Below are 12,509 nucleotides of genomic sequence, written 5' to 3'. Positions count from 1 at the left end.
TGAACCTATTGGATGGTGGATGTGGCATGGCAAGGATGCACTAGACTTTTGGATACTTGTCAATCACCTCCTTTCATAGGTTGCTAGATCCTATGCTATAGAGAGGGAATTGGTCAACATATAGCTTCATCTAGTGAATCAAGAGGAACAATATTATCTCTAGCTGATTGGAGAAGTTGGTGGCCATACATAGTACCTTGCGGGTATAGGATCGACGGATCCTTGCGTATTGCAATGCTCTAGCCTCATGTTGGGATGTTGATCCCAAAATGCCATACGAATTGAAGAGGAGACATAGAAGGATTGAATGCTTTATCAATGTTATCATATGAATATTTGAATTTCTTTATATTTTAAAATAAATTCCTAATTATTTTTTTAATAGCCATCCCCTAACATCCCCTAAAAATTGGAAAAATCCCATATTGGAATTACATCCCTTGTCATCCCCATCCCGAAAACTTAGGGGAGCATAGCTTAAAATAAAATCCCAAAAGATGAAGGTCCATGGTTAACCTTGAAAGATTGACAACTTCCAGTTTGAGAAATGTGTTGAAACTTGAAGACTTAATGCTTACTTTTCCTCTAGTTTATTCTCACTCTTGCTTGCTCACTTTTGCTATCAACCATGTGTATGGTAACCTTGGTAAATGCTTCCAAGCTTGGACCGTGATTTGGAGTAGAGCATGAGGTGTTTATAGTTTTTTTGTAGTGTTTAGGGTGTGAGTGGGGCCCATATAATCTTAGGGTTAGGGTTGTACAAATAAACATCAAGAAAAATGTTTGATTTCCCAAAAAAATAATTTTAGAGGTGTTTGATGCAAGGGAAAGTTGGCAATTTCAGAGATGGCAAGCTTGGGAGTTTCCCCCGTTTCAAGGATTTCTACAAATTTCCGAATTCCCCTACATGTGTAGACTTCCCCTTCTTCAAGGAGATGTCTCGGGGACATTTCCTTTTGATGGTGGTAGTAGAGGGATGTTTCGTAGCCATCCCCAAGTTTTGGAGATGTCTTCATCCCTATGAATTTGTGGTAGAAGGCATCCTGATGGAACATTGGTTTTAATCATGGGATACTATTTATTGTCTATCTTTTAGCTGTCATAAATTGAGAAAATTCATTAGTGAAAGTTTGTGCTCTAGCCTCATTAAAGAATAGATAGGTCAAGTTTCTTTATTTATTTTATTATTATATAAAATCCCAAAGAACAAATTGTATAGTGTTCATATTAGCATACTTGCTTTAGAGTAGATTAAATTAGGGAGTTTCCCTTTGTGAACTTGAAAAGAGGTTCTCCTCATCCATTGTTCTGTTTTGTGTTGTCAAAAAAGTGACAAATTAAAACACCACTAGAAGTAGAATTTCAATCATATTGAGTAAAATTATATTTTTGCATGTATTTTCCTCTCATACTTTGTGATGATAGGGTTTTAAGATCTTTGTATCACTTGTATGTTACTGAATCTAATCTAGAAGAATTTTTGTTTCTATGAAATTTCCATTCTTCTATTGTGGAAGCCATTCACACATTGCCATTGACATTAGAGATGCAGCTTCAAGTCTACATTACCTTCCTTTTTCTTGTCTGTGCATTCATCTACATATTTAGTCCACCTAGAGTTTCAACCGTTCACCTCTCTTCCCTTTTCATTTATTTTGTCTTTTACTTTTGTGCTTTTTGGTAAAAGGTACAAAACAATACAAAACCTCCATCATATGAGGGAGCTTCCTTGCTCAGACACAGAATGAAATCACCTTGTTGGTGATATTCTTACATGTTATTGTGTTTGCAGCTGCCTATTAGATGACTCGCATAGTTTTCACTAAAAGATTGAACTGACAAATAAACAAACAAATTGACACAACTTGCTAGTGACATATGATCTTATAATGATGCCTACATTTATGTTTTGGTTCATGCAAGAGCCTCCCAATGTATTTGGTGAGATCCAATGCATCCTTACTAGTATTAATGAAATTTCTTTTGTTTGGAGCAACACTTAAAGGGATGAACATGGGCAGATGAAAATAGTGAGATGTTGGTGATTGATGATGCAACATGCCTGTGATGATGTAGTATGCCTAGGATGATTCAATCTAGTTGATGATTGATGTAGGTTCCACTACCCACTGCATGATCAACTGGCAACTGGATATAGATAGAAGAAGAATAACAGTTAATTTAAGAACAAAATCTTCTAGAAGATGATTTAGGTCTAGAGTCTTATGTCATGCCAAAAGTATCTATGGAGGATTCATAACCAGATCTTGTCAACTTCGTAAAAAATCTTTAAAGCAGTTCATTTATTGAACACACTCAATTTCTTTTTGAGTCTTGACTGCCTTGGGAAACCGATGCTTCAATTTGCATAGGAGGTGAGTATGTTTGGTTGTTCAATCATTAGTCTTTTCAATGGGGAAAGAAAAGGATTTCTTAGGAATGGCACTACTCATTGCCTCATTTGTCATCATTCTAGCATGTTTTGCTTGGCCTATGATTCTTTTGTAAGGATGCATGTTAATCATACTTGGATCATTCATATCAATTTTTATTTAATAGTGCTTATCTTTCTTCTCTGATAAAACATATTATGAAATGATCTAAAATTGATAGTTTTTGAGTGTTCCTTTGGTTTTCTATCATCTAGTTAAAAATATCTTATGTCATCTTTTGCATGATTCCTTTCAGGTACGATACATAGGTGTCTCTAATGAAACATCCTATGGTGTCATGGAGTTTGTTAATGCTGCAAAATTGGAAGGCTTGCCAAAGATTATCAGTATTCAAAACAATTATAGTCTCCTTGTACGATGTCATTTTGAAGGTGTGTATCTGTATGAAGTTGAACCATTTTTGTCTCACCTCTTTTACATTTAAAAATGTGTAAACAATTGCTTTAGAGTGCTGTAGATTCTTATTCTATGTCTGTTTTGAATAATCATATTTGTTAGTTTAAGAACATTTCTTAGGGCACATTTGATTTCGTTCTTTTGGCGATATATTTTGAATGTTGAGATGGCAGAATAGGCTTATTTGTCACATATCACTAATTAAGGGAGCCTAGACCAAGTCTAGCTAGCTTGATATTAGATCCCCAATAAAGAAATGTAAGTGAAAAGTCTCCTAAGGTTATTATAAGGCATACATTAGGAGACTAATACAGTTTTTATTTTTATTTTTTTCTTTTTAGTTTGAATCACACAATGAAAACTAAAATGTAAAAAAATTGAATGAGAGGAAAGAACAAAAAAATCAAAATAAAAACTGTATTAGTCTAACCAAACTGTCGATATTCCCCAACACTTGATAGATCTAGGGGTACCTCTTATAGAATGACGTCTGAAGTTTAAACAGCTATTTGAATTGTGAGTCATTAGTCTTCTATCTCTTCCTTAATAATTTTTCAAAAAATGCTTGTGCCAGTCATAGATTGCATAAGAGCCATACCTTGCAATATCTATGCCATATGGTCAGATGTAAATTTTGCAAGTAAATTCTTTAAATTGTCATCAGATCAATGGGCCTACATTGTCTCATGACTGTCATGTTTTATTTATTAACTTCCTGGTTATAAATCCATGCATGAAAACTGATCCTCTCTATTGGAATCCATGATTCATTGCAATGAGAAAATCCCATCTTGAAGAGCTTTTCCCTTAACCTTAGGATAAGAATGCAAATCACTGTCCCATATTTGAAGCACTAAATACCACTACCCTCAAAATCTTGTGCATAATAGAAACCTTGAAGACTACATGAAAATAAAGTTAACTTATGGTAAACTTATGTGAGGATTCTGAGACAGATGATATCCCTAAACCAAATATTAAAAGTATTAAAGACCATACCTGAAAATGAAATCTGATCTCATATTGGAAGTCTTTGTTTAGCAAATAAAATTTTTACTGATGAAAATTTTCCAAATCTTAGCTATATCAAGAGCTTCAAATATGCAGTTTATTGGCATTTTAATGTCTCTTTCAAGACAACAAAACGAAACGTCATGTAAGGATTAAGCTTTCTTCAAAATAGAAGTGGTTGATCCCTTGTAACAAAAACTTTAGCTAAAAACCCCATAACTCTAAGAATAGAAATAACCCATCTTTTTGGTTCCTAGATATGGGCATAAGGTGAATCAACACTTCTATTCATGATGAGAAATAGTTAATGATCTTTTGACTTATAGCAAATTACCTTTAACAATTAAGAAACTCTTACTCTTTCTAGCTAAAAACAAAGATAAAAAGAATGAGTAAGTAATGTTCCCAGTTGGGGATTGGATTATTTGGCGTTCAAGTCCTGCAAACAAACGTTAGTATACAAACAATATGAAAGATAATTAAACATATATATTTATTTGTGCAATTATACAAGAAAGAATGTTATACGTTATTCTACATATTTAACAAATAATGTTAACTGATTTATTGTATCTATAAAAAAAATAAAATACAATACTCAGTTGGACCTTACTTGGATTGACCCAACCCTCCATTGAGAAATATTTCTCAGTTAGGAGCAACCCAGGATGTCCTCCTCCTAAGGTCTCTATTTGGGATCTCTATTAATGAGTGAAATCATTAATGTTCTCAAAGCTTGGTAGAGATCCCACCCCTGCTCAAACTTCTCTATCTCTAACATATGCATATGGTTAACCTCTACAATATAATATATATTGTCTCTAAGAGATTCCCTATGAATCTCTCTCTGGATTCCTCTTGGAATCTTGGCATTCAATTATGCCCTCTGGTCTCTATGGCTCCTTTAAAAGGAGCAATCATTGTAGACATTATCAGGGACTTAAATATAATTCTGCTCTGAAATGCCTCAATGATCCCTAGCTCTGTAAATTGCCTCTGAAGCAATCTTTATTTCCTCTATTTTAATTCTGAGTGTATCTCTACAATCTTATGGTAATTGTTATTTAACATCACTAATATATCACTATTATATTATAATCCTGAGTGTATCTCTGTCTCTAGAAGTGTCATTACAATTCTGAGTGCATCTCTATTATGCTAATTCTGAATGTATCTTTGCAACATTGATTCTAAATGCATCTCTGATATATTAATTTAGAATGTATCTCTGTTCTTTACCGGCTATTCTGCTTTAATTTATCTTGCGGTATGATTCGAATTCCACGGCATTATTCATGAAGTATTTCCTACGGTTTAGGGCAAACCACTTACTGTTCACTTGCCGGTGGTGTATCCTGGATATGCTGGGTATGCTCTACTCCTTCCACGGTTTTTGCTTCCAACGTGACTATCCCTGTTAGCACAATCCCCCCTTTTTCTTTATATCTCTTAATGTGAGGGAGAGGTCATACCTCTTCATCATGTATGCCCTTTGGCAAGGGACACACCCTTTCACCATTAACACCCTTTGAAAGTGTGCAACTCTTCATTATTTCTGCCCTTTGAAAGGGACACAACCTTTCACAATCAGACCTGCACTGCTTATTTAAATCAGATATGCACTTCTGATTTCCAAGTTATCCCCCTCCCAAATGAGGTTCTCTTCTCCCTTTTATATCTTATTGTTGAGGGAGTCACAACTTTTCCTTCCATGTCTTTTAACCATTCATTAACTTAATTAAATTTTAATTAATTATATTCTTTATATTATAATTTAATTTTTAATATTTTAATTTTATTATTATTATTTATTATTAAATTCTATTTCAAAGGGGGGACATTATAGAGTACTACACAGGATTTGGATTGGATTAAACCAATGTTTTAGGGTTCTCCTAGACCCCTCTCCACCCCCACACATATGAGTTTTGTAATGCCACTTTTTTCCCAAAGTTATTAGAGAATTAACAATGGATTTAATTAATTATATATTATAATTAAGATAATTTACAAGATGTAGTGTTATTAAAATAGATGTGAATAACTAATGTAAATTATAGATGTGATAATTTGGCAAGAATCCTAAATTATATAATCAAAATAGTAAATTGAATAACACAATCATATAAATTAATTATATTATCATTAAATTCTTATATTTAATGTTCCCAATATCCTTTAACATCATGGATTTCTAATACTTGTCTAAGCATTTGGAACAATTATTTTCACTCTTGGAAGATTTAGAAGTTTTCACCCTCATATGTACGTTAAATTATAGGAAGAACTAGTTCTTATTCAGAGCCAACACACATGCTTCCCAACCATCAGCCTTGGACAAGACAATCTTGGGTGTACCTCATGCCTCGAGTTGGACACAACCCATGTGCCCCTTCTCCCATGCCTATAGCCCACCAAACCACCTTCTTCTTCCTTGAGTGATCTTCATGCCTTTTTACTAGTTTCACATAAATAATTAATTAACCTTTCACAGGGTGGTTTGCAAACCTTCACACCCTTTCACAATATTACGAAAGTAATCTGGTAAAAAAAGATTGTTGTATTTACGAATGATCATTAAGATCATTATAAAGAATTACAAAGAATCTCAAAATAGAAAGATTCTAATAAGAAACTAAAATTACAATATCTTACAATGTATTACATTATTGAGCATTAATAACTATGGAAATTATAATATTAATACCCTCCCTTAATGCTTAATCTATCAACTACACTAATAGACCCCCTGAATTTTACAAACTTATCTGGATTGAGGGGCTTGGTGAGAATATCGGCTTGCTGCTCCGCTGTAGGAACACACAACAACTGAATGGATCCGTCTTCAACCAACTGGCGAATGTAATGACAACGAAGCTCTACATGTTTGGTTTCTTTCATGGAAAACTAGATTCTTGGCAAGTTTGAGAACTCCCTAATTGTTAGAGAACGAGGGAGTCGAACCTGCTTGAGATATTTGCATATCCGCAAGCATCCGACGAAGTCAAACTGCCTCACAAGCTGCCTTAACTGCTCCCCGATATTCTGCTTCTGTCGAGGAGAGAGCCACTGCCTGTTGCTTCTTACTAGTCCAAGTGACTGCATCGGATCCCAAACTGAACACATATCCAGATGTTGACTTCCTGTCATCAACCAAACCTGCCCAATTTGAATCTGTGAACCCACTGAGTCTAGGATCATGACTCCTAGTGTAAAGAAGTCCATAATCAGAGGTGCCTTTCACATAACGCAACACACGCTTCGGTGCTACCCAATGATAAGCCTTGGGGGCTGTCATGAAGCGTGAAATGTAGCTCACGGCAAAACTGAGATTAGGTCTAGTATTAGTAAGATAGATGAGACTTCCCACTAGTTGCCTGAATTGTGGTTCATCTACAGGAGGAGAATCAGACTTGGCTGACAACTTCAAGCCAATCTCCATAGGTGTGGAAGCAGGTTTGCAATCCTGCATTCAAAACTTGTAAAGCAAGTTCTTGGCATACTTAGACTGAGAAATAAAAATGCTACCATCATGTTGATGTGGCTAAAATCGTGGAACTCCAACTTTGTCCGACCAATGCAAAATAGAATGCTAAGTATCCTATCCTCTGTTGAGATAAGGAAATCCCTAATGCTGTTTTAAATTGATCAATGGGGAATGACCTCAAGGTTACGGTTGTCAGGTCTTGACTGCAGGATAGCTCAGCAGTTGATGTGTTTTGCTAGAAACACAAAGGGGACTTACGGTTAGACGGAATTGGTTTCGCACAGGTTCCCTAAAATCTCACATTCTTATTTCATCTGATTTGCTTTTAACTTGATGCTACTTCAGCTTGACTTGCGGGTTTCTTTTTTTAAAAAAAAGGGGGAAAAGGGGAATAAGGATAGAGAGTAATAAGAACAACTAGCTAACTTAACTAAGACATCATATTTGAACACATAGACGGAAATCTTAAAATAACCGGAAATTACTTTGCCAGCTAACTAGCACAACTAGGTAAAAACCAGTGCAATCATCTAGGAACTTTGAATTTTCAAGCTGCTAAATACAAATGTTGGACTCTTACACCCATTCATTCAAATTTAACAACCGAACTTAGCACAAAGTTTGGCTCAGACTAACCATGCAGAGGGAATAATAATCAATTATTTCCTAATGTCATGAACCAAGATTTCCATCAAATACATGCATAAACAAATTGTCTGAAAAGTAAGTACAGCTGCAGAAATTTAAAAGAGGTGGAGAAGAGGACCATGCACTCACAGTAAAAAGGACACAGCTTTAACATCCATTAAAATCTGTATATATTTTGCCAGAGTTTTTGCAACAATCTTTAACCTTCTGCCTAAAATAAAGGAGAAACTAACTCCTTTATATAGAGTTTTCAAAAATGGATGGATGGCCAAGATTAAACTTAGACAAGTGGGCCAGATTCATCCTCTAGACAAAGCTGCCCATACCCATAAATGGGAAGCAAAATATCAACAACAACCAAAAGGTAATCAATAACTACCAAACATAAAGCTGCTCCAAAGAGTGCACATGCATGGAGCTCAAAATTTGAATTCTGAATTTCCATGTGGAGAAGTAGTCACCCCCTGCGAGTCTGTCTTCAAATCTGATAGCGCTAGCCATTGATAGGATTGTGATGTTGAATATATACTTGATTTGAATTTTACGTAAAATTGAACAGCCTCAGGTTCGATTTAACCAAAGCTCTGATACCATGTAACTACAGATGCCAATGAAATTTGGCATAGAAGACTAGGCCACCTAAATTTTAGAGCTTTATCATCAATGGGAGACCTTGTCACAGGTCTACCTAAGCTAAAGCAATATCATTCAGGGGCATGCACAGGATGTGCCCTAGGTAAAAATACTAAAGGTGCTTTTCAGAGTAGTACTAGGAAAACAAGTAAAATTTTAGAGTTAGTTCATTCTGATGTATGTGGACCAATGTCGGTAAATTCATTGGGGGGATTTCTGTATTATGTAATATTTGTTGATGACTACTCTAGGAAAACTTGGATCTACTTTCTGAAATGTAAAGAATCAGAAGAGATCTTTAATAGGTTTAAAGAATTCAAATCACTAACAAAGAACTACTCAAGCAACGAAATTAAAACCCTAAGAACTGATAATGGGGGGGAATACACATCAAAATTATTTAAAGAGTTTTGTAAAAATTCAGGGATTAAGAGGGAGTTAACAATACCTTACAACCCTCAACAAAATGGGATAGCAGAAAGAAAAAATAGGACAATCGTTGAAGCTGCCAAAGCTATGATTCTTGATCAGAATCTAAATATCAATCTTTGGGTAGAAGCACCTAGCACTGCTGTACATATTCAAAACAGATGTCCTCACTCTCATCTTGAAGATAAGACCCTTGAGGAAGTCTTTACTAAATCAAAACAGGATATAAGCCACCTTAGGATTTTTGGATGCCCTGTCTATATTCATGTACCTAAGGAGAAAAGATTAAAATTAGAGCCTTTTGGAAAAAGGGGAATCTTTGTAGGATATAGTGAAACCTCCAAAGCCTATAGGATATATATACGTGGTCAAAAGAATATTGAACTAAGTAGGGATTTGATCTTTGAAGAAAACTTAGCCTTCAAAAGAGCCCAAAGCTCTCTAGATCCTGAAGTCTATATCCCCATCCCTAGCTTAGATAGAGATCCTACTCCTGAGCTTCAGAGGGAAAATCCTGAGGAAACTATGAGTGAAACTCAAAGTCCATCTAGAGAAAACCTCAAGAAAAGACCACTATGGGCCACCAAAACTGTAGAAGAAGCTCAGAAGTTTGTTGCTCCTTTAGGAACCTTCAAAGAAAGCAAAAGGCCTAATAAATTCACTAGCTATGTTGCCCTTATGAATGATCTCTCTAAAGCCGAACCAAACAATGTATCAGATGCCCTTGAACATCAAGTATGGAAGGATGCCATGTCTGAAGAGTATCAGTCCATTATGAAAAATGATGTTTGGGAGATTGTTCCTAGGCCAACTAAGAAATCTGTGGTTTCATCTAAATGGCTTTTTAAGATCAAACATGCTGCAGACGGCAGTATTGAAAAACACAAGGCCAGATTTGTAGCTAGAGGGTTCTCTCAAAGGGAAGGAATAGATTATGAAGAAACTTTTGCACCTGTTGCCAGATATACATCAGTAAGAGCTGTATTAGCCATTGCAACAGCAAAGGGGTGGAAGGTACACCAAATGGATGTTAAGACAACTTTTCTAAATGGTGAGATCTCAGAAGAAGTATACCTAGAACAACCTGAAGGTTTTGAAATTCATGATGCAGAGTCTCATGTGTGTAGACTTAAGAAAGCTCTCTATGGGCTCAAACAGGCTCCCAGGGCCTGGTATGAAAGAATTGACACCTATCTCTCAAGGCTAGGCTTCTCTAAAAATGATGCAGATCCTAATCTCTACTTCAAAAGAAATAAAGGTGATATGCTAATATTGATTTTATATGTTGATAACCTATTAATCACAGGAAATGATCACCTTATAGATCAATGCAAGAATGATCTATCCAAAGAATTTGATATGAAGGACTTAGGACTCCTCCATTACTTCCTAGGATTGGAAGTATGGTAGAATTCTGACAACATTATACTAAACCAAGGAAAGTACACCTTGGATATTTTGAAGAGATTCAAAATGCTAAACTGTAGACCCATGACTTCTCCTATGGAAACCAATTTACATAAACTTAAAGAAGCAGCAGCAGAGTCACAACCCATTGATCCTACTCAATACAGACAGATGATTGGGTCCCTGATGTACCTGGTAAATACAAGACCAGATATCTGTTATGCAGTTAATGCTCCAAGTCAGTTTATGTGTGAACCGAAGGAGATACACCTGGTTGCAGTAAAACACATTATGAGATACCTACAAGGTACCCTAAACCTTGGTCTCAAATATGAGATATAGACCTACATGGATTTACAGATTCAGATTGGGCTGGAACTGTGACAGACAGGAAAAGCACTTCAGGGTGTTGCTTCAGTCTAGGTTCAGCTATGATATCTTGGATCAGCAGGAAGTAGTCTTCAGTAGCTCAAAGCTCCACTGAGGCAGAATACATTGCAACTTCTATGGCTGCCCGAGAGGCAATATGGCTTAGGAAGTTGCTTGTGGGGTTGTTTGGAGAACCTATGAAACCCACTACTATACACTGTGACAACTAGAGCTGCATAAAACTTTCAGTAAATCCAGTGTTTCATGACAGATCCAAGCATATTGAGATTCCATACCACTATGTGTGAGATATGGTAGACATGAATGCACTCCAACTAGAATATGTTTGTACAGGTGATCAAACTGTAGATATTCTAACTAAACCTCTTTCCAGAGTGAAGGTTGATCACTTCAGAAAAGGTTTAGGTATGATAGAAAGGTAATTTGCTTTGTAATCTGTATTTGCATATCTATAAGATGTTTAATGTGTAAACCTCTTTGTCATGATAGGACATCTCTAGATTTTATCCGCTGGGCTCATATCTAAGAGATGACGATCTCTCAAGATAATGAACACTTGTATGGAGACATTATAAGGTGACGATCTTATAATGTCCAAACCAGTTATCATGTTGGATCTCTGGTGAATCATGGATGAAGCCATGATTGTGTTGTGGTAAAACATTCATATGAAGTGTTAGTGCACTTACCATAACTTGGATAAAGGTGAGAATTGAATATTTTCTCATATGATTATCCTTAAGTATTACGTTCTTAGGTAATACTGGTATCACGTGCTAAGGTGATATACTATCATCACAAGACTAATGTGATAGACATTTTGTATCACGTGGTTAGGTGATACTTCATATCTTGTGAGTAGATGATATGATCCCCTAGAAAATTAAAATATGTAAAAGAATGCTAACTATCAGTTGAATTGTGATGCTTGATACACTACTCTTATTTATCTTACCTAGCTAAAAGGGAGTGTTAACGCATAGATAGCTTCGGTAAGATAAATGATTGAATGAGAGATAAATGAAGTCTCTCATTCAATCATTTATCATATCGATTATTAAAATGAATAAACTCAAGCATTCAATTGATAAACATTCTTTATTTATATTAATTGTTCATTATCATAGTATCCCGATTTGATAATCTATTCGTATTCACCGATTGACAAATCGAGTTAATCATTGCAATACGACTTAATGATTATCGGTTAGACTATCGATTGATATCGATATTAGTTTATGTTTGCACCGATTAAATATCGGGTGGTATATTAAACTCACAACGATTAATATTAGGTGTTAAGGATAGTGTTCGAAGTATTAAATATAACCATACACTGTCTGGCATACATCGATAATTATCGGGTGTTTGAATATACACCGGCTAGTTAAATAAAACGCCATACACCATTATAATGAGGGGGCACGATCAAGTGATGTCTTGATCCGCCATGTCCAAAAGACATGGCCGGTCAAGGCATCGCTTGACCGTACCCAGCCCACTATATATGTCAAATGATATGTGTGAGAACGGACATTGAAATTTATAAATGCTCCTCTCCTGCCACATAAAAGAAGATAATCAGATTTATATAATAATTCAGTAATAGATAAAACAAGATAATAGTAAGTAGAATATAACTTGCATATTGAATG

At 35.5% G+C, this 12,509-nt stretch overlaps 1 protein-coding gene across 1 annotated transcript in view; it reads left to right on the top strand.

The window, feature by feature from the left end:
* Window positions 1-12,509, top strand: part of LOC131071913 (uncharacterized) — a 170,872-nt gene that overhangs the window by 71,651 nt on the left and 86,712 nt on the right. Inside the window, exon 6 of the mRNA XM_058007886.2 lies at window positions 2,689-2,824. Coding sequence (XP_057863869.1) covers window positions 2,689-2,824 — 136 coding nt within the window. The remainder of the gene's footprint in view (window positions 1-2,688; window positions 2,825-12,509) is intronic.

This window comes from Cryptomeria japonica, chromosome 11, assembly GCF_030272615.1.
Source record: "Cryptomeria japonica chromosome 11, Sugi_1.0, whole genome shotgun sequence".
Classification (NCBI taxonomy): domain Eukaryota; kingdom Viridiplantae; phylum Streptophyta; class Pinopsida; order Cupressales; family Cupressaceae; genus Cryptomeria; species Cryptomeria japonica.
Note: the sequence above shows the minus strand (reverse complement) of the source record. Positions and strands in the feature narration are given on the sequence as shown.